The 27,721-nt window shown below is 44.0% G+C and overlaps 2 protein-coding genes and 1 pseudogene across 2 annotated transcripts in view; 1 reads left to right on the top strand and 2 right to left on the bottom strand.

The window, feature by feature from the left end:
- Prpf40b (pre-mRNA processing factor 40 homolog B) overlaps window positions 1–27,721 on the bottom strand; it is a 60,192-nt gene that overhangs the window by 27,803 nt on the left and 4,668 nt on the right. The window contains exon 2 of the mRNA XM_074083313.1: window positions 19,096–19,305. The gene's annotated coding sequence lies outside the window, so the exon portion shown is untranslated. The remainder of the gene's footprint in view (window positions 1–19,095; window positions 19,306–27,721) is intronic.
- Fam186b (family with sequence similarity 186 member B) lies at window positions 1,374–18,610 on the top strand. Its single transcript, XM_020169445.2, has 9 exons — window positions 1,374–1,528; window positions 2,368–2,593; window positions 4,189–4,371; window positions 6,618–8,274; window positions 8,763–8,955; window positions 14,586–14,758; window positions 15,482–15,667; window positions 17,266–17,274; window positions 18,257–18,610. Exons 1-9 carry the CDS (start codon window positions 1,433–1,435, stop codon window positions 18,399–18,401), a joined length of 2,868 nt encoding a protein of 955 aa, XP_020025034.2. The 5' UTR covers window positions 1,374–1,432; the 3' UTR covers window positions 18,402–18,610.
- Window positions 20,162–20,316, bottom strand: LOC141425982 (U2 spliceosomal RNA; annotated as a pseudogene).

The raw sequence follows: 27,721 nt of genomic DNA, 5'->3' as shown, positions 1-27,721 counted from the left end.
GGTGAGCATTAAGTGACAAGTTATTAAGTGGCCATGATACTGGTAAGCACTGGACTTGCAGTGTTTAATTCTTTACTTATTAGATGGTAATATTTTTAGTAGCAAGGAAGAATAATTTGCATGTATATGTATTTGCGTTTACATATTCATTCATTCAACAAGTGCTTAGTAAGCACCTGTATGAGCCAGGTATAGTTCTAGGTTCTGGGCATACAGTGATATTTTTTTGTTTTTTATTTGTTTGTTTTGTGGCTCTGAGGACTGAACTCAAGGCCTCAAGCTTGCTAGGCAAGTACTGCGCCTCTTGAGCCATGCCCCTTAGACCTTTTGGTTTTGTTTTTCAGATAGGGTCTTGTGTTTACATTGTGTGGTTGGCCTCAAATTAAGGTCCTTCTACTCTGCCTTGAAAGTAGCTGGGATTACAGATGTGCATCACCACATCTGGCTTATGTTCATTTGTTTTAAAAATTTCTCTTGCTGGGGCAATGGCTCAAGTGCTAGCAAGTTCAAGGCCATGAGATCCCAGGACTGTCAAAACAACAACAACAACAACAAAACACCATCTCCTGCCATGATTTCAGTAGTAAAAGTGTTGATTGCACCTTGGTTCTCAGGACAAATGCCAACATCTTCCCATTCAGTTATTGACTCTAATTTTTAAGAAAATTTAAAAGTTTTCTTTGGGAAAATATGTTGGCCAACTTTCTACTCTATACTATTATGTTACTATAACAAAATACCTGAGATAACTAACTTAGAAAAAGTTTATTTTGGCTCACAGTTAAAATCTTAGTCCATGACCCAGTACCCCTCTTGCTTTTGGTGGGGTACCACGTAGCAATGGCAGGAAATGTGTGGTAATGCAAAAGCACTTATATCAAACCAGGGAGCAAAGAGGAACAAAGATGGGACTAGGATCACATAATCCTTTTCTAGGGCACATCCCCAATAACCTAACGCTCTTCCACAAGGCCCTACCTCCCAAAGGTTCTACCATGGCACCATATTGGGTACCAAGACTTTCACACAGGACCTTTGGGGACAGTCAAGATTCAAACTCTAGCAGAAAGTTAACTTTTTCTAATTGATTTTTCCTGTTTTTAACCATTGATATTTAGTTTGGAAGCATAATATTTAATGATTTTTAAAAATCAACAGGTCAAGTAAATAATTGTACTAAGGGATAAAAAAGCCAGATAACCAGGCAGATAGATGGCAGGAAGTGTAATCTTCTAATTCTGATGATGTCATTGGGGAAAAAGGGTCAGTTGGAACCTGGTGTCTTAACAGTTACTAGAGGAACTGTGGCTGGGCAGAGGGTATCCAGGAGCCACTGGGGGGGTGGGGAGGTTAACCCCCAAAGCTGCCAACACTGTGTCCAGACCAGATACCAGAGACACGGGGCCTCTTGGGACTGACAGTGTTATCCAGAATGGAGAATGACAACCCCACACAGTTGGTGACTCCTGCATCAGTGAAGGCCATCATCTCAAGGATTGAGGCTGCCCAGCTAACTCGGGCTCAGGAGGTAACCCATGAGATGAGGGGGCACCCTTCTATGATGGTCTGTTGTAGATATTCAGACTGACACAGGTTTAAGCAAGATTGCAGCCCTGCACCCTCAGGTCCTAGGATACTTGGCAACCTGGGTTTGCAGACAGTTGAGTGCAAAATACCCAGGTGCTAAATTTGTCTGGAATCAACCATCCTCTTCCCCACCCCCCACCCTGTGAGACAGAACTTGGACAAGGAAGGGAACAGCTCACAGGCTAAGTAGGCAGGAAGCTGTGGGATAGCCTATAGAGGTGGGTACTAGGAGGGCAGGAAGAGGAGCCTAGAATGTTTGATTCAGGGTCTGTGCCAGAATCCCCCAAGCAGAGCCCTGGAAGCACTCAGGGGTCATTTTCAAAGCCTCAGCTCTCCCCATATGAGGCTCTAGTAAGATATTTACTTGAACCTTTGATCCTGAGGGCCTCACTTTTCCATGTTGCCACTGGATGCTTGTGACAAGGGATATCTAGAAATCCCCAGCAAGTTCTGAAATTCTGAAGAAATGTTCGCTGTGCATATTTAGTATAATTGACCTTAATAATCAAAATAATAGAAAAGAAAATGCTCTTGCTATGTGCCAGGCACTGTTGCAAGCACTTTTAGAAATATTGATTTATTGAACCCTGTGATAAAAATCCTGTGATAAAAGTACTAAAATGATCTTCGCTTTACCATAAAAAAAAAAACAAACAAAAACAAAACCCTGAGACCTTAAGAGTTTAGTGACCTGTCTAAGGGAACACTGCTAGCACGTAGCATCTGGCTCCAGAGTCTATACCTGTAAGCACTATCTATAATCTGCTGCCTTCCATATAGGATATTTCCACTCAGCTTTCAGACATATTGGGCAATGTCAGTTCTGTCATCAACCACTTCCAGGAAGAATTAGGATATGATTTAAAAGAAAAGGTGAAATTTCACCAGACAGAGCAAAAAGGCAAGAAGAGATTCATCTTGCTGAAGAAAATTGCCTCCTTCTCCAAAGATGCTAAGATGAAAGAGAAGCACCTGCATGAAATCTTGTGCTGGTTGGGGGACTGGGGTGAGTATGGGATGAGGCCCAGCCCTGAGGCAGGGTGCCTTCCCCTAAATTGCTGATGACAGCTCACCCAGTCTCCTTTATCTCCTCATCAGCATTTGCGGGGAGGGAAGGGGAGTTTGGATGGTATATGCTAGGATAGTGAAGGACACATTCCACAATGTCCCTCCCCAAGAAAACATTCTATCTCCACTCCCCCCAGGAGCTGTGTGAGTCAGACTTTTCACTGCTCTGACAAGTACCTGAGAAGTTCAATTTAAAGGGCAAAAAATTTATTTTGGTTCACAGTTTCAGAGGTGTTGGTCCATGGTTCCTTGGCCCTATTGCTTTAGGCCGGAGGCAAGGCTGAACATCATGGTGGTTGGAAGTGTAGCACAGGAGGATGCTCACTTTATGGCAGCTAGGGGCCAGGGCCAAGATATACCCTTCAAAAGTACAGCCCCATGACCTACTTCCTCCAACAAGGCCCCACATTACACAGTTGCACTATCTCCCACTAGTTTGTTTAAAATTTGAATCCATCAATGGACTAATCTATTTATTAAGTCAGAACCCTCAGGATCTAATCCTCTCCAGAAATACCTTCACAGTCACCCAGAAGTGTGCTTTCCTAACCTCCTAGGTGGCTCTCAGTCTAATCAAGTTGACAATCAAGATTAGCCATTATAGGGGCAAACATATAATTGTCTAAAACGTAACAGATCTCAACATTCATTGAATACATGATGAAACCCAAGTCTTGGGTCAGTTACAACAGCTTGTTTTTTAGCAAGGTAGAAATGAATTCAAGCCCACACTAGCTATTTTAGAGAGAATCCCAGGGTGATATTCAAAGCACTGAATAATTCTTACTGCGTGGGAACTGATGCTAGTCATATGCAACTAGCACAGCCATTCGGGTGTAGACCAACTATGTACAATGCTGAAGCCAGGTGCTACCCCACTCAGATCAGAGTCACCTTGTCACGGGACCTGCGTAGTGGGAGGTGTACTAGATGCTGCAGTGTTAGGTGAAGAAGGTACAGGGATGTGCCTTACCCACCTCACACTGCCGTTGTCCAGGGAGCTCTCAGTTCAGTGGTCCATCAGCTACTCTCAAGAACTAACAGAGTTGTCTGGGCATGATGGTGTGTGCCTGTAATCCCAGAATTTGAGAGGCTGAGGAAGGATATTTAGGAGTTTGAGGCCAGTGTGGGTTACATAGTGAGTCTCTGTTTCCTAAACAAATAACTAAGAGATCCGTCAACTCCATTTAATTCATTTAATTGCACACATGTTGGACTAGGCAATGGGTATAGAATAATGACAAGACAGACATCTCTCTGGTCTCATAGTAAAACAATAATATTTAATGTCTATTATGCATTTCTACATGGCAGGCCTCATGTTAATCATTTGACATTTATTATCTCATTTAATTCTCACCCAACCCCTTTACAAGGAAGGAAATTGAGGCTCAGGAGAATAAGCAACCCTCTCAATATCACAGAGTTAAGTACAGGTGAAACCAGCCTGACCTCAGAATCCCTGGTGTTAGGCTGGTTGGGGCTCCCTAGAGGACAACTGTCCTCAGCCTGCCCTTGCTGTTCCTTGTCCAGGTGACAGCCTGAACTATGAGGTCAAGAATAGGAGAAGTGAGGAGGAAGAGGAAGCCCTGGACGAATGGATCCAGGCGATGGAGAAAGTGTTACCTCTGTCCCTCATCTCTACCAAGGGAGGCATCGAGTCCCTCATTTCCCTTTGCTGTACTCTCATTGAAGAACAAAAGAAAAAGGCACAAAGTAGGTTCTCAGAACATCCAGAAGGGGAGTCGGGTAAGGATGGGTGGATGCCATCTCAGGAAAGAAATCACAGGCCAGGTCTCCAGGGGTCTACAGGGGTTTTGCCAACCCTCTTTCATAACAAAAGTATGGTAAGGCTAGGCGTCAGCGTGTTGGGTGGGAACACTGCATCCAAGCTGAGCACTGAGCAGTTCTGAGCTGCCCCTTAGGGTGGCGATAGGGGTGAGGTGAAGATAGGGGCCTGAAGGCGCTTCCTGGAGCTCTGGGAGTAAGGTCAGAAGTCCAAGAAGGCTTAGTTTGTAGCCAGAGCCTGAGGATCATCCTTTCCCCACTCCAAACCCAGGAAGTTTGGTGGGGCTCAGCCAGAGGCCCCTCCAGAGCCTTCCTGATCGTGGATGCTCCTGAGGAGGCTAAACTTGGGGATTTTACTCCTCTTGAAACTGTAAGTGACCTGAGATTATCTAACTCCTGCACTTTGTACCTAAGCACATTGAAGCTCAGAGAAAAAACTGTGGGAAAGCCTATGGCAAAGCCAGGCCCCATGCTCTGTTCCTTGAGAGCATGGGCTATGGCCTCAGACAGATTTCAGTTTGAATCCCATCTCTGCCAATTTTGAGCTATGTGACTTTTGGCAAGTTATTTTATCTCTCTGTGCCTCAGTTTCTTAATATAAGGAAGATGAGGAGGGGCCAGGTGCCAGTGTCTCACACCTGTAATCCTAGCTACTTAGGAGGCAGAGATCAGGAAGATCATGGTTCAAGGCCAGCCCAGGTAAATAGTGTGCAATAGTCTATCTCGAAAATACCCAACACAAAAAAGGGCTGGTAGAGTGGCTCAAGTGGTAGAGGACCTGCCTAGCAAGTGTGAGGCCCTGAGTTCAAATCCTAGTACTGCCAAAAAAATGCAGGGTTATGGGGAGGATTCTATAATGGTGTGAGGTATCTGCCCCATGCTTGGAACATGTTCAGAGCTTAATAAACAATAGCTGGCATTAGCATTTCCACTGACTCTCATGGACAGGTTCATGTGAATTAAGACTGAAAGTTGGGGAGAAAGGTAAGGCAAGGAAAAAAATGGATGTTGAGATGATCTTTCCTGCAATCTTTATCATACTATGTCTTAAAACATAGTTATTTGTGCATTTGGCTTATTTCCTCTCCAGACCATAAACTCCTGAAGGAGTGTCCTATTTCTTTCTTTTAAGAGATTATTTACTGAGTACTTACTAGGGACCTAGTATTGTACTTGATACTAAATGTGCATAATCTAATCAAGTCCTATGAAGTAGGTGTCATGAGTATCCCCATTTTTCAGATGTGGAAACTGGGGCACTGAGAAGTGAGGAAACCTACTCAAGGCAAGCGAAAAAAAAATGATATTCAGATCCAAGTTATCTGATTCCAGAAGTTAAGTTCTGGGTCACTGGGCCATATGGCCTCTCCAATAGTACCAGCTAGATGCTAGCTTGACCCCAGAATTACTTCATTTCCATATTTCCTCCTGTGCCTCATCCAAAATTAGACACTGGTTTTTTTCTCTGCCAGTGATACTTGAATAGATGATGATCACTCCACCAGCCCTCCACATAGCAGGTCCAAGAGGATATGACCACTCTGGGAAGGATTGAGGTCTGTAAGTGGGGTTGAACTCAGCACATACAATCTGTGCTTTGTGCATTTTCCTGGGGAGAGGGTCCTGTACTTTCATCAGAATATCAAAGGAGTTTGTGACCCCCAAACTGGAAAAAGGCAATCACTTTCTTTAAAAAAAATGTGAAGGAAAAGGACTGCAATAAATTCTCTAAAGGCACAGTCCAAGGGTAGCAGGAAGAAAAGTGAAGCTTCTTAGGTAGACTAAGGGGTTCAGATAGTTGGCATGAGGGAGCCAAGCACAGATACTGAGGCTAGAAATGAGCATGATTAGAAAAATAACTGTCCTCTAGGACAATATGGAGGATCAGGAGTATATTGAACTGAGTGGAACTGAATTGACTATTCCAGGCCCCTCCGAGCTCTGTAGGCTCTGTGGAGCTGACAGACCTGAGGTGAGCTCTGGACAAGCTCGGGCCCAGCAGAGGTGTCTCCTGACAACATCTCCCTGGCTCACAGTCCATCTTCTTCTTGTCCAGTCCCAAAGAGGAATGGATGAGTATTTTAGCCAAGCAGGGTATAGAGAATCATAATTCTCAGAGGGTTTGTCACCTCTTCATGTGAGCTTGTTGGCTTTTTTCTCTTCACTTCTCCCAGGGCCCATACACACCTTCTGGCAAGACTGGTTAGAGAAAAGCCCAGAAAAATCTACACCTCACTCTCAGCCACTGAGTCCAGAACAGATGCTCCAGGACAAGAACATCACCTGCACAAAGGTGTCTGAGGTGAAGTCCATGCTGCAGGAGCTCCTGGACTCTACTATATTCAGCAAGGGGCAGATCAAGATTATCAAATACATGTCCACTGTGGTGGAAAACCTCAACAAGGCCTTGATCCTCCAGCACAAAGAGAATAGGAGCCTGGAGACCAAATACAGGTACCTGCAGACATTGATGACCAAAGGGCTCAGCAGTCAGAGAATACACTTCCAGAAATCTATTAAACTCCTTGAGAGCAAGAGGGATGCTCTGCTAAAGCAGGTAGAGGCTCTAGGCAGAAAATACCATGACCTCCTCCTGATAAAGCATGCCCTAGAATTCCAGCTGAAGCAGGCTCAGACTGCTAGAGGCCAAGCAGAAGACTTAGCCGAGGTTCCTGTTGATTTCCCAGAGTTCCCTGAAGAAGGGGCCTTTCCAAAGGAGGGAATAGTCATGGGGGAAACCCAACAGGAGCCCAAGGAGGAGGAGCACTTATTTTCATTACTTTCCACAGCCTGGGATAGTGGGGCTACACCTTCAACAAGGCCACTCTCCACCATGCCCCTACAGTCAAGGATTGCAGATGTGTTTAGCAGCAAGGACACTGAAAGCCTTGTGCCTATGCTGCCACTCTCAGAGGGTTACCAGTCTCCTACTGAATGGGAAAGACAGGTGGCAGAAGGCTTAGGCCATGAAGACCAAGACCAGGAAGACCACTTCCAGGAAAAAGAAGGAGTCCAAATTAAATTCTATATTAACAAGGTCCTGTCCCAACAGAGCTCTGAGAAGGTGCCCTTGGAGAACCAACTGGAGCAGGAGCATGGGGAGGAGGAACTCAGCTGGGAAAGGCGGAGGCAGCAGTGGCTGCAGGAGGAGGAGATGTGGCTGCAGCGGCAGAAGAAGTGGGCCCTGCTGGAGCAAGAGCATGCGGAGAAGCTGCGGCAGTGGGAGAGGGAGGAGGCCAGCAGGTGGCAGCAGCAGCAGAGACTCACCCACCTCAAAGAGGAGCGACAGAGCCCAAGGAAGGGACCAGAGGAGCCAAGGGACAATGGAGAGAGGCAGATCTTCACCACCACCAGTCAGTGGAGAAACTTGGAGAAGGTGGAGCCATTGCCAGTGCCTCCCCCAAGCCCATCCCAGTCTGCTTGTCTAGCCAGGAAGCCATGCTTGCCCAAGACCCCACGTACCCTGCAGCCGGCCCTGGGAAACCAGAGGGCCATGAGTTCAGTTGAGTTCACCCAGACGCTGCGGGCTGGCCAGGTTCCCACCAAGCCCAAGAAATCCTCTTTTCCCATAACTGGGACATCCATTCGAAGGGTGACCCGGCCCTCTATACAGAAAGTTCCTGTTGCCCCTAAGGAGAAGGAGTACCATATAGACATGGAGTCCCAGAGGAAGAACCTGCAGCTCCTGAAAGGGGAGCTGGAGCTGGGGCTGCCACACACTCTCCGCAGCAAGGTCCTGGAGCTCATCACCACCACCATGGAGCTGGGCACCCTCAGGCTGCAGTGCCTGTGCCAGAAGTACATCCTCTACAGACACTTCCAGAGTCTCCGGTAGGTGTCCCACAGCCACATGGCATCCACACCACCCTCTGCAATATGGGGCAGAACCAAAACCCAGAGGGAGAGGAATAGGGCAAGTGGTCTCTGGGGAACCACCCAGGCCTGGACAAGGCCTGCAGAGGGAGGGGACTGGCAAAGACTGTCTGGCCTTGGGCCCAGACAACCCTCAAAGGCCTGGGAGGTAGGGCATTTAGGTGCTGCTCTCCTTGTAGGGGGCTTTTCCTCAAGCTCACCTCTTCCTCAGTGATAGGAATATTATCCTGCCCATTCTTATCATTTGGTTGACTTTTCTTGTTTCCAGCCCAGCCCTGAAGCTCCTCACTTCATCCCACCTTCCACTTTTCTGCTCCCTATTTTCCCTAGCTCTCATCCATCTCCATTTCTGTTGTTCCCAGGAATTGCAGAAAACAGATATGTCTAGAAAACCTATTTGGAAGGAAGAGGAGGCTCTCCATTCACTAAATCACTTCTCTTCCCAGACTAGAAGTGATCAACCACATACAAGTCATGCAAGAAATGGGGACTACCTACAAGGCCCAGAGCCTGTACATCTTCCTGGAAAACATTGATCGCCAGCAGAAACTCAGTCTGCAGGCCTGGACAGACAAGCAGAAAGATGTGGAGGTGAAGCGACGGGAGTGCCTGAGCAGCATGGTGGCCGTGTTCCCCAAGGTGGGCCTCCTGCCCTACTGCTTACTGGGGAGGTCAGGGGGGATCAGCCCAGTCAATAGGGATAGGAACCAGGACATGAGCCAGTGGGGCTATGGGGTGTGACTAGGTGAGGGAGCATATGGGAAATGAGAGTGTGGATTTAGGCCTCTGAACCAAGAAGAGGTGAAGATGAGAAGTGGCCTGAGTATACTGAAGGGCAGCTTTCAGTCTATGCTTTTGGAGAAAGCAAGCGAGAAGGACACTCTTCAAAAAGCTGTGGACTAGGCTGGGAGCATAGCTTGAGTGGTAGAGGGCTTGGCTAGCAACCATGAGGTCCACGGTTCAAACCTCAGTACCAGCAAAAAAGAGCTGTGGACTGACTGGCTCTATCTGCAGTGTGTAACTAAATTGTATCTTCAGAAAACAGAAAACTACAAACAAAACAAAACAAAAAAGAGCTGTGGAAACAGATTCCCCAGGAGAGAGGGGAGGGTAGCTGGGCCCTATAGTCCTGCCTTTGTGCTGGGATTCGCCCTACCCTGTGATTCTCTCTGCTCTGTTCCCATCAGTTCTGGTTGCCCTCCAGGCTTGGGCACAGCTGTCTTCACTTCTTGTAGGAGACTCGCTTACTTCTCTGTGCTTCTTCCTTGCTTTCTAGATTCCAGGTCTCTTTCTTGATTCACTTCTTTGTTTTAGTGGAGGTCTCTTCTAGGCACTTCCTGATGAAGGGTGCATAGGAAGGGAAATCATTGAGACCGTGGCCATTTGAAAGCGTCTTTACCTAAGAGTTGCCCTTACTCCTAATTGATAGGCTACCTACATACGGGATGTCAAGGTAGGCTCCACCTTCCCTCTGAATTTTGAATTTTGCAGGCTCTACTCACTGCCTTCTGGGTTGTGATGTTGCTGTTGAGAGCCCAAAGTCATTCTGAGTTCTGATATTTGGTTTGATCTTATTTTTGCTCTGTGGGAGCTGACAGGAGGTCTCCTAATCTCTCTCTCTCTCCCCTCCCCATGTCTGTGTGTGGGTATGTGTTTATTGTTTCATAATTTCATAATGATGTGACTGATGTGGACCTATGTTTACCAACTTTATTGGGTATTTAGTCAATCATTTAATTTGGAAACTTAAGTCCTTTAGCTCTGGCAGCTATTCTCAAATAATACATTAGATTAGCAGTTCTCCAAGGTGGTCTGCTGACCTTAGGATCCTGTAAATCTTTTCAGGGGTTCTGTTTATTTGTTTATGTATAATAAATTTTATTGTGTATATTTAAGATATACAACATGATGTAATAAGATATATGTGTACTGTAAAATCATCACCTCACATAATTTCCCATTTTTTCTTCTGTGGCAAGAGAAGCTATAATCTACCAATTTAGCAAAAATTCTAAATGCAATCTGCTATTATTCACTAAATCTTCATGTTGTACTTTAGGTCTTTAGACTTGATTATCCTACCTATTTTTTACTTTATATTCTTTGACATATATCTCCCCAGTTCCTGTGCCACACCCCAAATCTGGTCATCATTGTTTTATTTTTCTATCTCTATTTCTGTATACATGACTTTTTAGTTTTAGATTCTAAATATACATGTGAGATCATGTAGCATTTTTCCTTTGTGTCTGGCTTATTTCTCTTAGCATACTGTCCTCCAGGTCCAGCATTCTGTGACACATAGCAGGATCTTCTCCTTCTTGGGGGCTGGGAGTGTAACTCAGTGGGTAGAGTACTTACCTAGCATCCATGAGGCCCTGGGTTCGATCACTAACAACACACACACACACACACACACACACATGTGCAAATAGTCATTTTTTAAAAGGTCAATAATCCATTGCACACGTAAATGAATATGCTCATCACTGTTTATCTGTTCATTCACTAATGGACACCTAGGTTGTTTCCGTGTCATTTTTTTTTTTTTTTGAGATAGGGTTTTGCTTTGTAGCTCAGGCTAGCCTCAAACTTACCACCCTCCTGCTTCGGCCTACTGAGTGCTAGTATTAGAGACATGCACCACCATACCTGGATCAGCTTTAGTATGTCTAAACAGAATTTGGAGTTGGGCACCAGTGACTCACACCTAGAATCCTAGGTGCCTTGGAGGCTGAAATTGGGAGGATCACAGCTTGAGGCCTGCCCAGGCAAATAGTACTCCAGATCCCATCTCCAAAATAACCAGAGAAAAAACAGACTGGAGGCATGGCTCAAGCTATAGAGTGCCTGCTTGCGAGCACGAAGCCATGAGTTCAAACTCCAGTGGGACTGGAGTTTTCAATAATATTTTTGCTGGATCTAGAATTCTAGTGGACAGATTTTACTTTCAGTACTTTTCCTAGTGATGTGAGCTCTAAGGACTATCCCTTCTGCCCAGCATTTATTTTTCCAGCCTCAATGTTTGCTCCCATGCCTGCTCTAAGGCCTGAGGGGCCCTCTCTGCAGGGCTCTGGAGCTTTCTGGTGGTATCTATCATTTCTTCCTCATTGTTATCTGGTTTGAAAATTCTAAACACCTTGGCTTCCCTGAATTCTGAACAAATGCTGTGTCATCTACCCAGAGGCTGTTGGGCTCTGCTTAGGGTCCCTGCCCTTGCTGTGGTCTGGATACTTGCTCACAGGATTCCTTTCTCTTGGAGGTCACTGACCAGCACTGCTTGTTGTTTGAATGTCTGGAGATCATTTTTCATATATTTTGTTAGGCATCCTAGTTCTTTAAGGCAAAAAGGTAAACTGGTCTCTGCTAGCTATTCCATTACCACCAGGATCCATTTTTAATGTCAAGTTCCAAGGATTCCTATTAGATAGTAGTTATTTATTCCATGTATGATTTTTGGTATGTACCTGTATTCTTGGACCCTTTGCAAAAAAATCCATCACTATTCAGGGTACTATGCCCATGGGTTAGAAACCACTGGTCCAGGCCAACAGAATTAGAGTATTACTCTCTGTACCTAGGGCCTATCATCTTTTCCATATCGTTGCTGAAAACTCACATTTGCCCCCTGGAAACTGGCACTAGGGAAAACAAACTTTGTTCTTTCCAACCTACCTAACTTTCCTTGCAGAATTCAGAGAGGTAACCATCCAAAATGTGCAGAAGACCCAATCCTAACATTCATGTATCAAGTGTACCACAAATAAATCCCAAAGTGCTATGTGACCCAGTTTTACCATTGTATCCTATTTGCAGACACAAAACTCAACAGTCAAAAACAATGAGAAAGTAGCTCCCGAACATGGGCAAGTCACTGGGCTTGATTCCTAGCACCACAAACAAAACAAATCAAAAACGTAACTTTTTTTTTTTTGGTGGTTCTGGGTTCTGAACTCAGGGCCTCACACTTGCTAGGCAGGTGGTCTATCACTTGAGCCACTCCATCAGCCCTTTTTTGTGATGGGTTTTTTCAGGATAGAGTCTGACGAACTATTTGCCTGGGCTGACTTCAAACCGAGACCCTCCTAATCTCTACCTCTTGAGTGCCTAAGATTACAGGTGTGATCCACAGGTACCCGGTATCGTTATACTTTTACGTGACTGGCAGCACAGGTTTGTATACACCAGCATCACTTGAACACTGACGAATGCCTTGTGCTACAGCATTGTGATAGGTACAGTGTCACTAGGTGATAGGAAATTTTCAGTTCTATTATAATCTTATGTGTCTGCTGTCATATATTGTCCATTGATAGCACAAACATTGTTTAAGTTTGTGACTATATGTAACAGTCAAAAGAAAGGAGATAGGAGCCATCGATTCCATTTATTCCCTACCCCCAAGGCTTTTGGTTTGTTCGTTCGTTTGGCAGTATAAGGTTTGGACTCAAAGTCTTGCACTGTACCACTGGAGCCAAGCCGCCTATCCTGTCTCAAAATTTTAGCTATCATCATTTTGGCCTTAGGAGGGTTGGCTTTTTTTTTTAATTTCTGTACTATTTCATACTTTCAATTATTATTTTAGAGTGTACTCCCCCTTCTTAAAAAATAAAAATTTACTATGAAGCAATACGCTGTGTTACATCAGTGCAACCGCACATATTTCATTTTACCATTTCTCTTGGTTTTTTTTTTTTTTTTTTTTTTTTTTTTTTATGGTGGGCCTGGAGTTTGAACTCAGGGCTTTGTGCTTACAAAGCAGACTTGAGTCATACTTCCAGTCCATTTTGTTCTGGTTAGTTTGGAGATGGAGTCTTTCGAACTATTTGCCGGGTTGGCTTCGAACTATAATCCTCCTGATCTCAGCCTCCCAAGTTGCTAGTATTACAGGAGTAAGCCACCAGCACCGACTCTTACCATGTCTCTTGATTGCATCAAGAGGCTGAGTCAACTGATGAACCCACACCATACAGGCTCAAGTACACTGTATGATGTTTACACTATGACAAAGTGGCCCAATGTGATATGTTGAAGTGTGTGTCCTATTGCTAAGCAATGCATGCCAATATATATATTTAGCTTCTCTGCCTTCTAATTTTTTTCACTGCTGTTCTTCCCATTTTCTAGATTCTGAAAAATAGGAAATACCTGTAAAATAGGAAATATTTCCTATTTTATAGAGATAGAAAAATTTTCCCTAGAAAATAGGAAAGAACCCAGATAATAAGAATTGATACCTTTTAGGAATATTAATAGTTTTGTCCCTATTATATGAGAGTTGACTATGTCCCTGTGCATCTTGTAATGCATCTTATAATGGGAATAGCTCTCTGCACTAGCCATGAGGATTAGACTTTTCCTTGCCACAGTCTTCATCTGTAGATACTCCATGCATATCTGTGAGATGAGCAGCCCTCAGCTCCAGATCTGAGACTCCTGAAGGGTTAGTAAAGGAGAACAAGTTTCAATTGCCTGCACTTTTCCCCAGATATTCAGGGGCAGAGAAGTAGCAAGTACTGGCATGCTCTATAGGGGGACCACGGGCAGCCTGGAAGGATTGCAGAAATTCCTTCAGTAGTGACTCAGAACTGCTGGGATGTGTCCTGGGTTGGATAGGAGGTGCTGGCATTGGGCAGTGAGAAGGACCTAGGCCTGATCCATATGTCTCCTTGCAGCAGTCCTGACAGATAATCTTCTGTTGTAGACCTGACTTGATAAACTCATTTGGGGTTCAAAAGAACTGGACCATATGGCAATTCTTTGGTGGCTGTGAAGGTTTCCCCAGCTCCTTGCCCAGCACCAGTGCTGAGTCTTGGTTTAAAGCTACCCAGTGTACTCCAGGCACCACCTGGTCCCGTGTTGTGACCCCTGCAATGCTCTCGTGACTTGCACCGCCCTGGTTTCTATTAGTTTTCTTCCTTCTGTTCTGTCCATTGTCCAGATTCTTCACAACAAAGGAGAAAACGAACTAACCCAGCAAATAAAAAATTGAACGAATTTCTAGGAAAGGTCTGCCATGCAGGGGTCCCAGGTTTTCTAACTAGTGGAATTCCCTGAGCCTTGCCCTCTCCTTGAAGGGTACCAATGATCAGACAAGAGCTGGCTCAAATGTTAGAGAGTCTGTTTTGCAAGCTTGAAGCCCTGAGTTCAAACCCCAGTTCCACCAGAAAATAATTAAGGTCAGGTCTGACTGTCAGGCAAGGTCTTCTCTTGTCCTTGAGAGGAATAAATTCCCATCTCCCTGTTGCCTTTTGTTGGTTCCTATCTAGCTCCAGCTGGAGTGGAATGTTCATCTGAACATCCCTGTGGTCACCTTCCCGAAGCCAAGGAAAAACAAGTCATCCCCAGTCTTCCGTCCCCAGCATGTCCGCTACAGTGGCTCCACCTGCAAGCAGCCCTTCCTGTCCAAGCACCAAAAATGCGTGCCCCTGCGGATGGCCAGGTAGGTACTGAGAAGCTGAGAGGCAGCCAGCTGGGTGGGTGGGGAGGTAGGGAGCATGGGTGGCCAGTCTGGGAGGTGGGCAACAAGATAAAGGCACAAATAGGCTGCAAGGTAGCCATCTTCTTCTCAGCTGCCCTGCCCAGTTCTGATGCACTGACCCAGAGGTGGTGAGTGTGTGGTGATGTGTGGCCTTCAGAGGCTAGCCTGACTGTGTTTCAAACTATGCAAATGAAAGACTCTTGACAACCCACAGATGAAAACTTACAACCATTTCTACCTGAGCATTGACCCAGCATCTGCCATTGGTGTCCACATAAACAAGGCTGATTCTTCCCACTGTGACTGCCAAGGTTCAAACAGAGACAATTTGAACCTCTGGGCATCCAAGATGCATATCCAAATCCACCCAAGATGGCCTGATTCAGGGCTTCAACTACAGGATATGTGCCTGGAAGCACAGGGTACTCCGAGAGTCCCTTTCAGCAGCCACTCATCCAGAATGGCCCCAGAAAAGTGAGACATAGAGCCCATGTTGGGGAGGGGAGGGCTGACAAGGAAGGCAGCCACAAATTCTATACGAGAAGGGAAGAAAACAAGGCCCAGTATCTTGGGCATTGTGGCCCTGAAAAGCTTGTGACTTTTCAGTTTCTCTCTCTTTATCTATCTCTCTAAACTCTGAGAGTTTTTTTTTTTTTGACATTCTCTGCATCCTTCCACCCATAGCCAAAAGGGGAATCAGATGGAGGCTGTTTGGAAGGCTGATGTGGCCTCCTCTAGTCATCCAATAGAAAAGAAGACCCCTGCCAGCCTGCTCTGGGACCAAGTAGCGGGATATCCAGATATCCCCTGGCTCTTGGCAGTGGATGAACATTCTTCCTACCACAGAAGCTTGATGCCCCACAAGGCCCAGTAAGTGGCAAACCTGGGTGCTTAATCTGGACTCAGGGAGATCTGTCCACCAAAGGTACAATGTCCCTGTTCAACACCCTAGCAGTGTCTTCCAAACACTAGTCATGGCCTCAATTATTGTATCACATCAGACAAGAGACACTAACCTGCCAGGCACCAGTGACTCATGCCTATAATTTTAGCTACTACTGAGGCTGAGATCAGGAAGATCGCAGCTCGAGGCCAGCTGGGGCAAATAGTTTGAGAGACCCCTATCTCCAAAATAAAAAGAGTAAAATGGACTAAAAGTATGGCTCAAGTGGTAGAGTGCCTGCTTTGCAAGTACAAAGCCCTAAGTTCAAACTCAGTCCCACCAAAATAAGAGATGATAACCTGCCTCACCCATGCACTAGTCATCAGCTTAGGTCCCTAGGCCAATTCCACTCAGTTCTCTCAAAGAACTTTCCCTAGCGCCTAGAAAATCATTACAGGAGCTTTACCTTCATGCTAGTTTTCTGGGCTGTACATGAACCTCTCTGGAGCCCTGTCTTGTCCGTGGTCTGGGGATTGTTCTCAGGGAAAACCAGGTGGAAAAATGGAGAGGGATCCCATGAATCTCATGACAACTCAGAGCTTTGGGGCTAGGCCCATCTTTACCATTTTCGTTTCCTTACTGCCTTTAAGAACTATCCCTGGGAAAAGCAACTGAGGGGAGGGCAGCAGGACTCAGTAGACCAGCAGGCTTTTCTGGTTAGAACAGGTTCAGCTCTCCTTTGCCTCTTTTGGTTTAAAGATGTCACTACTAAGTCTCAAGGCTCTTTCAAAAGGCCTTTCCAGATTACCCATCCCATCTGCCTCTTGTAGCCCTGGCCCTATCCTATTAAAGGTCTCTGACAGAGAAAGGCTCTGATAGCTGCCAGTCTAACCTAGCCTGAACGAAGAGATGTAAGATGCAAGTGCTGCTCCATCCTTCCAAAGGGGACTTAGGTAAGACAGGATGTCAGAGCAGCATCAGAGAAGGCCAGGACCTGACTGTGCCTCTGCTCCAAAATGACCTGAGTGTCTCAACAGCATGATAGCCCATCTAGTACATTCCATGACAGTTCCCGAGGAGAGTGTGTGATGTTAGTTGATTTGGATATAGCAAACAGAGCTGAGAATATCCAAAACAACATAGCTCAAGAACCCAGAAGTCATTGGGTCCTCCTATGGTACTCCTTCTATGTCTCTTCCCTGACCCATGCCAGTGCCTGGGCTCTGCCCGGGTCTGTGGGAACCTGAGGCCTCCACTTTGTCCTTCCCCCACACACAGAAATATACACATAAATATCTGATGTACACAGTGTACTTGACCCCAAGTACTCATGGCATTAGGATTTTTCTGTAAATGTAAGTGCGTAACAGAGAAAGGGATTCACACTGAACAGCATCTGACAGCAGCCTTTTTCCCTTCTTTTTTTGCCCACTTTCTTTTGGTATAACATGCAAAATTCTAAGATCCCTTCATGTCTTAAGCAAAGCTGTTCCACCCACACCCGGGCCTCCACTGGGATCTCAGCTGCAGGCTGAAGCACTTATCAAAATATTGTTCCCAGAAAAGACAGCTTCCCCTTTCTAAGGGAATTTAGGTGAAGACAATTTTCTTCCCCCTTTTCCAACTCTATACAAGATTATTCAATTTATCACGCTACCAGGTGTAAAGGTAAGAGCCCTGTTTCTTCTGTCTTCCTCATCTGTACTCCAGGTGAAATTACCTCCCTGCATGTCACGCTGCTCCTTGGCACTTTGTTGTAGGGGCTCTCACATTGCCTTAGGACCCCATAATCACAGTGTAAGGGCTGCCAGTCTTTTTTTTTTTATGGTACTGAGGTTTGAACTCAGGGCCTCACACTTGCTAAGCAGGTGCTCTACCACTTGAATTATGCCCCTAGCCCTTTTTTGCTTTAGTTATTTCTCAATAGGGTCTTGCATTTTTCTCTCGCTGTCCTGGACAGTGATCCTTCTATTTATGCCTGCATAGCTGGAATCACAGGTGTGAACCACCATGACCAGTTTATCGATTGAGATGGTGTCTCTGTAACTTTTTGCTTGGGCTGGACTTGAAATGAGATGCTGCCTGATCTCTGCATGGCAGCACAAGCCACCATGCTCTGTCACTGCCCAGGCTGTTGCTGCTCAGGGCCTGCAGTCACTCTGTGAGCAATTTGTGCATGTGGCCTCCTGGAGGCACACTTTGCCCCCACTTCCAAAAGTACATCTTCCTTTGCCACCAGGATTCCCTACATCCACTGCCGAATGGCTCCAAGGTCACCCAGTTCTTTGTGTTCCTGCTGACCTCTCCAACAACTCTGGCCCTACTGTCCAGTTCATAGCACTGTCAAGTTTGATAACGGGGACTGACTTTACATCTATTGCCCCATTGTCCTGGTCTGCTTGGCATTGACAGCCTGTCATTTCCAGGCCCGTGGGAGTGTCCTCTCAGCACGTGGGGAAGGACAATATCCTTCTGTGGTTTGAGACCCCAGAAACCACAGAGGCTGGAGACTCCCATGCCAAGGCTTTGTCTCATTTACTCCCCCTACTCCCTTCTAACTATATTGACTATTTCAGTGCCTCAGTGACCAAAAGGAAGGAATGCCAGGAACCCACAGAGGAGCTAGCTGAGCTTGTCTGCAAAAAATCGAGCGAGTCACTCCCTGGAACCCTACAAAGCCAGAAGGCTCGAGACAGCTCCAGTCCTCATTCCGTTCCTTAGTCAGTGATTCTCAAACTTCAAGGTGATTAATAATCACATGGGGGCTTGTTCCAAATGCAGGTTCCCAGCTGGTGCTTTTAAACAAACACTCTGGGTGTTACTACATCATCCTAGAACTTTGAGAAACACTATTTTCTTCCTTCAGTCCCCAAAGTGTACATTTTTAATAAAATAGAGGTTGATTTATTTTAAAATATTCAGTCTCATTGCTAAAACCCACATTCCTTGAGTCGTTTTTGGAACCAGGTCCATGGTTATCCTGATGCTGAGCTGGGAAAGGATTAGGTTGTTTCTGTCCTTAGGGAGCCAACAAGCCAAATTGACCATATTTAGTGCCTGGCACATAGTTGGTGTTAGTAATTCTTCATTTAATCAAAACGTGGACAAAAAAATAACTGTCATACCAGTGATCAGCTTGACAGCACAGAAGAACAAAAGGAGATGTTAAATATAAGTCAAGGCCAAGTGCCATGAGGTGGCAGGCAAAGGTGAGTGCACTTTGGGGGAGTGGGGACAAAGGTGGAAGAAATGGAGACGACAGAGGTTCCAAATCTAGATGGTGTGGGCCCATTCAGTGGAGACTCTGCTTTGGTTAATCCACTCAGTTTATAAGCACCTGACCACACTCATCCTTCCTGGCAACAGCTGTCCACTCAGTCTTACCCACTCTCCTCCTCCACTCATGCAGCCGTACCTGTCCTAGGGATCAGGCATAGTAAGTAGAAACTTGTCCTAAGAGAACTCAGGCTCTCTTTCTCAGGAATGAAGCCAATCCTTGCTTCTAGCTTGAGCTTGAGATTCCAGGAACAAGAGGAAGATGTGGGATGTGAACAGCTGGTTCCGTGGGTGGTTTCAGGAATAGGATTTGATTTCTGAGTCACAGCTTCAGGTAATACAAGAATTCCTGGTCAGGGAAGAAGGTGAAGACATTCAGATGCAGGTCACATACAGGATGGTTGGGGCAGAAAGGGGCGGTTTCTAGCCTCTGGGGTCCCAGGCTTGCTCTTTTTAGGAAGCCCCACTCCAATTATTTTTATTTTTATTTTTATTTTTGGTGATACTAGGGTCTTAACTCAGGGCCTTGTGCTTGCTTGGCAGGTGCTCTACCACTTGAGCCCAGCCTCAACTCAATTATATCCAACATATTAAAATGCTTTCACAGCCAGGTGTGGTGGTACATACCTGTAATTGCAGCATTTGGGAGGCTAAGGCAGGACAGTTGAGAGTTTGAAGCTAGCCTGGGCTACATAGTGAGACTTTGTCCCAAACACACACAAAAAGACTCACATTAAATGTATTGCATTAGGCTGGTGTCAAGGCTCAAATGGTAGAGTGCTTGTCTAGCAAGCACGAAGCCCTGAGTTCAAACCCCAGTACTGCCAAAAAAAAAAAAATTAAAAAGTATTGCTCTAAATAGTTTGAAAGGATTTTTATAACCTTGCTTTGGAAATTAACCAGCTATGAGTAACTTATTTAATGTGTAGTTGGCTGTGACTTCCTTTGCACTCATCATGAATAAAGATAAAATCTAAAAAGTTTTGCAAATGTAATAAGAATATTTTGAATATTAAATTTGACAGAGTGAAGCTGATATTATGTTTTATTAACATTTTATATATATATATATATATATATATATATATGTATGTATATGTACACACATGCTTTACATTTTGGTACCAATAACACTTTTAAAGATTTTCACGGGTGTTGTCACTGTGCTTAAGGTGCCTAGTAGCTAAACCTGCTCTGGTGATGGAGGACTTTGACTTTCTGGATATCTTCTAGAAAGTTCTCTGGCAAGCAAGTGGTCTCTGACAAATTATTCTCCTGTCTTTCCAACAATTTAATCTCTTTATTAAACTGATAAGAACAGATACTACACTTGATCTTAGCCAAAAGGCCGAGAAGCGATAATTTAATCTCTCTAAAGGCAAAGAAGGTCTGGGTAGGCCAAGGTATAAAGTCAAGAGGGTTGGAAAACATATATATGTATACATGTATATGTGTGTATATATAACCTTGGGTATATAAATATGTATTATTATAATAATAATATTGTATTTTATATAGTATAATATATGTATATGTATACTTGTGTGAATATAAGTACATATATTCATATGTCACATAACATTTGGTCAATGATGGACTGCATATATGACAGTAATCCCATAAGATTATATCACCTAGTGATATCATAGCTACTAGTACACTCTGTGTTGTTCTCACAGTGACAAAATCACCTAGCAATGCATTTCTCAGACTATATCCCTGTTATTAAGCTATGCATGACTATATATATATATATATATATATATATATATATATATATGTATGTAGTGTTTTTCTAGCAATTGATATTATACACAAGCCTTATTTTTTCTATCAGAGAACAGTTGATATACCTGGCCAAATAAAACTATGTCTCCAATCCCAAAAATATCAGGGAAGCCAAAGCATGAAAAGAAGGATATTTTCAAGTTATATTTGGGAGTTGGCCATAGTGCTGCTTGCACGGCCCATGACCTCACAAGCCTCCAAGATAAGAAAATAAAACTAATGTTGAAGGGGACCTAGGGAAGGATCTACTTAGCCCTAAGCGTGACTGCAAAGAGGTTTGAAGTGAAAGGGACAAAAACCCTTTAGAAACAACCCAGCTGAAGACCAGGGAGGGAGAAGCCCCACACAGTCTGATATGGTCCACTTATTATAGGAGGCTGACTTGGAAAGGTCAGAAAGAAGATAATCATAACTTAATGATGGTAGGACTCATCCTCTCAAGAAGAGAGATGTCCATGGCTAAGATGTTACAACTATCAGTTGGCAACTGTGAAGTAGCTGTATTTAATATGTTGAAGGATCTAGCTTTGGTAGAAAAGGTGGAGTTGTCCACATGTGTGAGGTGGAGTTACACACAGGCATGAGTAAATGGAGAGTCTGAATACAGAGTAGGAAAAAAAAAACAAGTGGAAAGATAGAAATGCTAAAAATGAAAAAACACTAGAAATGAAAAAACAACAGAGATGAAGAATTCCTTTGACAGGATTATTAACAAACTAGACAACAGCAAAGGGGGAAAAGATCCATGAACTTGAAGCTAGGTCAATAGAAATTAACCAAACTGTAACACACAGTAGAAACAAATGAACAATTCCAAAACTAACTCAAGCTGTGTGGGACAGTGTCAAATGGTCTAACACATGATCAAAGTCCCTGAAGGAGAAGGCAGAAGGAATATGTGAAGAGATATTTGAAGAGATAATCACTGATAATTTCTCAAAGTAATGAAAGAACAAACCTCAGATTCAAGGAGCTCAGAGAACCCAAATGGTAAATACAAAGAGAAACAACACACCTAAGCATATCATAGTGAAACTGCTGAAGCCAAAGAGAAGAGAACATCTTGAAAGCAACCAGAAAGAAGTCCCAGGGCTGGAGGTGTAGTTCAGTGGCTGAGGGCTTGCCTAGCATGAGTGAGACCCTAGATTTGATCCCCAGCACTGAAGAGGGAGAAAAAACATAAGAACATAAGAAATAAAACAGCCTTCTCACTAAAGACTTTGGCAGTCAGATGGCTCCTGAGGCCCACTTGTTTCTCTGTCTCATGGGTCCACAAAATAACTCAGTTTCCCTGATATTAGCGTAGACAGGTTTCTATTGACTGCAGAACAGTGGGTACTAAGTTGTACCCCACAGGGCAGGGGGCTCTCCAGTTCTCCACAGGCCCTAGTCCTCCTTTCTGTATCACCCACTGTGAGGCCCTGAACTGGCTGGAGACTTCATAACCCTGAAATGACTATTTATTGGCTTCAAGCTGGGAGGAGATGTAGGAGTGAAGGCGGGATATGCTACTCACTAACCTGAATGTCTCCCAAGGCAGGCCCTGGGATCTGCCTGCTACCCCACATTCTTTCCCTGGAGCTGACCAGCATGGAACAACCAAAGCCTGAGTGCAGATAGCACACCGGCCAGGGCTCAGCTGAGGGGAAGTCATTGCCTTTGCTGACAGTTTCTGTGAGAGGCAGCAGTTGTTAATTAATCAAGTGTCCTCTCCAATCACCTGGTTTCTCCATGGCACTGTGGAGTCTTCCAAGATCCCTGTGTGGATTCTGTTACCTCATTTTCTGGAAAAGAGTTCCTTTACTACAAGAGCCCACTAGGAGGCAGCAAAGTGCCCGTCTAAGGCCCTGGGGCCTGGACCAGGAGAGAGGAGGAACTGAAAGCTGGAAACTGCTGAAAGGTGGACATGATGGCAGGGGGCAGGGTCCACCTGGCAAGGTACTGGGCTGAGCATGTGTGGTGAAGGGAGACAAGGGATTCCTAACCTACCCTCTGGACATCTGGATCATGCAGATGATTTGTGGCAACCAGAGTCTTCTCTCCCTCAGCTGCCTCTTCCTCCTTACTCTCCAGCAGGTCCTCAGCTCTGTAGTGCAGAGATTAGTCCTGCAAATAATTCTTTAGGCAACTATTTTTAGGATCTCTTCCAGGAAACCCTTCCTATAGAATTCTTCACACGAGTCAGGTCTTTGTACATTCATTCATTTAACAAATATCTATTGGGCACCTAACACTAGGCAATGTTCTAGGTCTTAGGGATACAGTAGTGAATAAAATAGATTTTAAAAAAGTTCTTTCATGGAGCTTGCATTCTATGGAAGGGACAACGAACAAAAATAAATTAGTAAAATACACAGTCAGATAGTAAAAAGTGCCACGGAGAAACACAAACTTCAAAAGAGGAGTATGATTCCAGAATGTAAGGGTTGCAATTTAACATAAAGAGGTCACTAAGGGCCTCACTGCGGTGACATTTGAGTAAAGACTTAAAGAAGGTTAGCAGAGCATGGTAGTGTATAACTATAATCCCAGCACTTGGAAGACTGAGGCAAGAGGATTAAACATTCGAGGTCAGCCTGGGCTACACAGGGGTTACACAGCAAGACCCTGTCTCAAAAAAAGGAGGAGAAAGGAAGAGGAGGAGGAAGGAAATGAGCCATGGAGAAGTACCTGCCAAGAGGAGAGTCCAGGCCCAGGTGAGAGCAATCCTGGAACATTCAAGTAATATCAAAGTGTCCTATGTGGCTGGAGCAGGTGAGTGAATAGGAGACTAGAAGGAATGCCAGAGCAGTGACCAGGGGGCAGATCTCATCAAGTCTATAGGCCACTGTAAGGACTTTTTGAGTGAAATGAAAGCCATCATAGAATTTGGAGAAGAGAAGTGACATGATCTGACCTTCACTCCAAGAGCACTGTCTATCATGCTGCTAATCACAGATGGCAGGGTAAGTGGAGGCCAGTTGGAAGTTACTGCCATTCCCATCTTACTCAGAAAAGCTCACTCCATGAGCTCAAATACCACTCACCCCCACCACAAATCTTCCCCTAATCCTCCCCAAGACCCTGGGGGTTCTCCCACCCCATACATCCTCCAGGATTGGTCCATTAGGCCTCTATTCTGGGGTTATTGGTGAGGTTGCTCGCCACCCCACAAGACCTAAAATTTTAAGAGCAGAGGACCAGTCACTTCCCCAGCTGTTACCGCCACTACAAGGACTGTGTACATAGTAGAAACCAAGTCAAACTTCTCCCCAAGGAATAAGTGATTCCATTCCTCCTTGTTAAACTGCCTTGCTCTTGACTCTGAGGCTGCTCCCAGGCTGTGTTTCTGCTTGGAAAGCCACGTCTTATTGAATTAAACACTTAGCCATCATGACAGTCCTAATGTGGTCTGTTAGCCACACTTCACAATCCCTCAGTATAACCATGTTTACATGACACAACTTGTCACTGGACTGCAAAGGTAGCTTGTCAGAGCTGGCAGGAAGCACCCACAAAACATTGTTTGCCAAAGCTAGTAGCCTCTCTGGAGGCTCCTGAGAGCAAATTAAATGATAATTATTCATTTATTGATTCCATAAACATTTATTGAGCACCAGTTGTGGTGCTATGCCCTGCACTAGGCATTGAGGATATAAAAGTGAATAACACAAATGTCCGATGAACTTACCACACACATGGGGTTCTGACTATAATATGCAAAGCCCTGGAGTGGTGACAAAAATAAATACAACAAAGTTCTTGTACTTGTGAGAACTCACAATTCTCCCCTCCATCCATCCATCCATCCATCCACCTACTCATTCAGCAACTGTTTTCTGAGCACATTGTACTAAATACTGGATTTGTAATGTGACATCAGGATACAATCTCTCTTCACACTCCAGTGTGGAAACAGAGTAGTAAGCCATGGCATACCTAAAAAAGAAAAAAGAAAAAAAAACAACACAGCACAGGAAACAGAGTAGTAAGCCTGGCATACCTAAAAAAGAAAAAAGAAAAAAAAACAACACAGCACAGGGCAAGTGTTGTGATCTAAGTACACAATGAAATGGAGAACAGGGGAAGGAGATGCTCATGGCAGAAAGGGCCTTCGGGGATAAGTAGGATTTCAATATAATGTTGGAGGAAGGGTAGACTACCACAGGTGGCAGGATGGGCAAATCTGGGGCATCCGACAGAAGAGAACATTATAAGCACATAGCACATTCATGGAACAGAGAGTGGTCTATGTGGCTGTAGCTCAGTGGATAGGAGTCAGATGTCAGAGGAGATCAGCCCAGCTGGGATGAGTTGAATGGACTTGAAGGCCATCCAGAAGACAGTGGATGAGCCACTGATGATTTTTGAGGAAAGATTTAGAAGTACTACCTCTGTGATTTAGAGAGGTCACTATGGCAATGAAGATAATTTCAAGAATGAATGGATACAGGAAGAGCAATCAAAATAGCAATAATTGAAGGTTGAACTAAAGGAGTGTAGCACCAGTCATGATTATATTTACTCATGCATGTTCTTATTTGTTCATAAATATATCTATTATGTGCAAACTCCTGGACTAATTGAAGGTGGGATGGGACAGACAGGGAAAAAGAAAAATAAAACCTTATTTATGTCCTCAAAGATTTTCAATTAAGTAAAAGACACTGACCGGTAAAATCCCACCATTCTCTCACCTTAACCTCTGTGAAGTGATTAATGACCTTGGTGGTTTCCCTTCTTTGTCATACTGGCTATCTTCTGCCTGTGTTTGCTTGGGCAGGGGGACAAGGCAGGGCGGTCCAGTGCCTGTACTCTCTTCTCAGCTCTTGCCACCCTTAAGATGACTTTACCTTTCCCTGTGGCTTCAAATATTGGTTAGATGAAGACGATTCCTAAGTCTATCCCTAATTCTATTCTCTCACTTGAGTCATAGAGCTTTCCCCCTAACCTGCACCTATATTTTTGCTCCTATCTCAATGCATAGCCACGAGCCTCCATTCACTGCCAAAGCCCAGAAACCAGGGTGTCATGTCTTGCACCTGCACATCCAGTTCTTCTCCAGCCTTATCCAGTTTACATCTTACGTGTCTTACCTTCATTGGTTACCCTAATTTAGTCCACCAATAGGGTCCCTGACTTTAGTTTTACTCTTACATTCAATGTTCCATATTAAGCCAGAGATCTAAAATGCAGTTCTCATACCACACCCCTCTTAAAACTCCTTAATGGCTCCTTTTTTTTTTTTTTTTTTGGCCTAGGGTTTGAACTCAGGGTTTTATGCTTGCAAAAGCAGATACACTGTGGCTTGAGATACACCTCCAGTCCATTTTGCTCTGGTTATTTTTTGGAGATAGGGTCTTGCAAAGTATTTGCTTGGGTGGGCCTTGAACTGTGATCCTCCTGATCCCAGCCTCCAAAGTAGCTATGATTACAGGCATGAGCCACCAGTGCTTTTTCTTAGGATAAAGTCTAATCATGGCTTATAAAGACTTGTAACACTCTTCAGCTTGGCAGTATGATATTCCATTATACGGATGTACTGTTGATTAGTCCTCTAGTGATAGATGTTTGGGTTATTTATAAACTTTTGCTACTGCAAATAATGTAATATAATAGTATATGTTGATTTTGCATGTACAAGTATATTGGATAAAAAAATTATAAGCATTTGTTGGGCTGGCAGAATGGCCAAGTGGTAGAGTGCCTGCCTAGCAAGCGTGAGGCCCAGAGTTCAAACCACAATACCACACACAGAAAAAGCAACAAAAATTGTATGGATTTGTCATTCTGACAAGTATTGGGAATTTACAGTTCTACCAGCAACATGAGAGGCCTATTTCCCTGAAACCATATCAAGGGCATATTATTGAGTGTTTGAATTTTTTTGCCAATCTGTAGGTGAAAAACTATATCTAAATGTAGTTTCAATTTTCTTGTGAGAAATATTGAGTATGTTTTTCATATGTCTAAGAGCCATTTATCTTTCCTTTTCTGTTAACAATTCCATTTTCTTATTGGATTTTTGTCCTTTTTCATATTGATTTGAAGAGATTTTGTATGCATTAAGCAAATTAGTCCCTTTGCCTATGAGTTGCAGATATTTTCTCCAGTTTGCCATTAGTCTTTATGACATAGCTTTGCTCTACAAAAATTATAGATTTTTATGTTGACAGAATTTCAGTCTTTTCTTATGCTTTAAGAAATTTTGTACCATCCTGAAAAATTCTTCTTCCACCATGACATTATAAATTTGTGGTTTTACTCTTTTACATTTATTTAAACACAATTGATTAATACAGATTTATTTTAGTGTACTAAGTAGAGACGCCACATTATTTTATTCCAGGTGGCTACATAATTGTCTCATTACTACTTATTGTGTAATACATCCTTTCCTGCTGACAGACATTGCTATCTTTATAACACACTAAAATTTTTAATGTCTTGGATCTATTTATGGATTATTTTGTTCTCTTGATGAAATTGCCTATGCATACACCAGCATCACCTGAATTTTACTATTTTAATTATTGTACCTTTTAATGGTTTACTACTTGGTAGAGCTATTTCTCTTTCATTAACCTTTTTCAAAATGCTAATGGCTATTTTTTTTTGGCAGTACTAGTGTTTGATTTCATTTTTCCTTTTAAGACAGGGTCTCACTATGTAGCCCAGGCTGACCTTGAACTTATGACCTTCCTGCCTCAGCCTCCTGAATGCTGCAATTATAGGCATGTACCTCTATGCCCCACCCATGGCTATTTTTTTTTTTATTGTTTTTGGTGGTACTGGGGTTTGAACTCAGGGCTTTGCACTTGCTAGCCCGTGCTCTACCACTAGAACCATAGCTCCAGCCCCAACATGGCTATTCTTTATGTAAAAATTTCCACATGAACTTTATATTTAGGTTATATCATAAACTGGTATTTTTCTTAGACTGTATTAAATTTATAGATCTAATTTAGGGAGAGATGACATTTTTATGATACAAAGTC

Source organism: Castor canadensis, chromosome 8, assembly GCF_047511655.1.
Source record: "Castor canadensis chromosome 8, mCasCan1.hap1v2, whole genome shotgun sequence".
Classification (NCBI taxonomy): Eukaryota; Metazoa; Chordata; class Mammalia; order Rodentia; family Castoridae; genus Castor; species Castor canadensis.
The sequence above is the reverse complement of the archived record's forward strand: the minus strand, read 5'-3'. Positions and strand labels throughout refer to the sequence as shown.

Coding starts and splice junctions, on each gene's coding strand:
- Fam186b (XM_020169445.2), top strand. CDS start 1,433: ATGGAGAATGACAACCCCACACAGTTGGTGACTCCTGCATCAGTGAAG. Junction 4,372..6,617: donor ACAAAAGAAAAAGGCACAAA/GTAGGTTCTCAG, acceptor CACTTCTCCCAG/GGCCCATACACACCTTCTGG. Junction 14,759..15,481: donor GTGCCCCTGCGGATGGCCAG/GTAGGTACTGAG, acceptor TTCCACCCATAG/CCAAAAGGGGAATCAGATGG.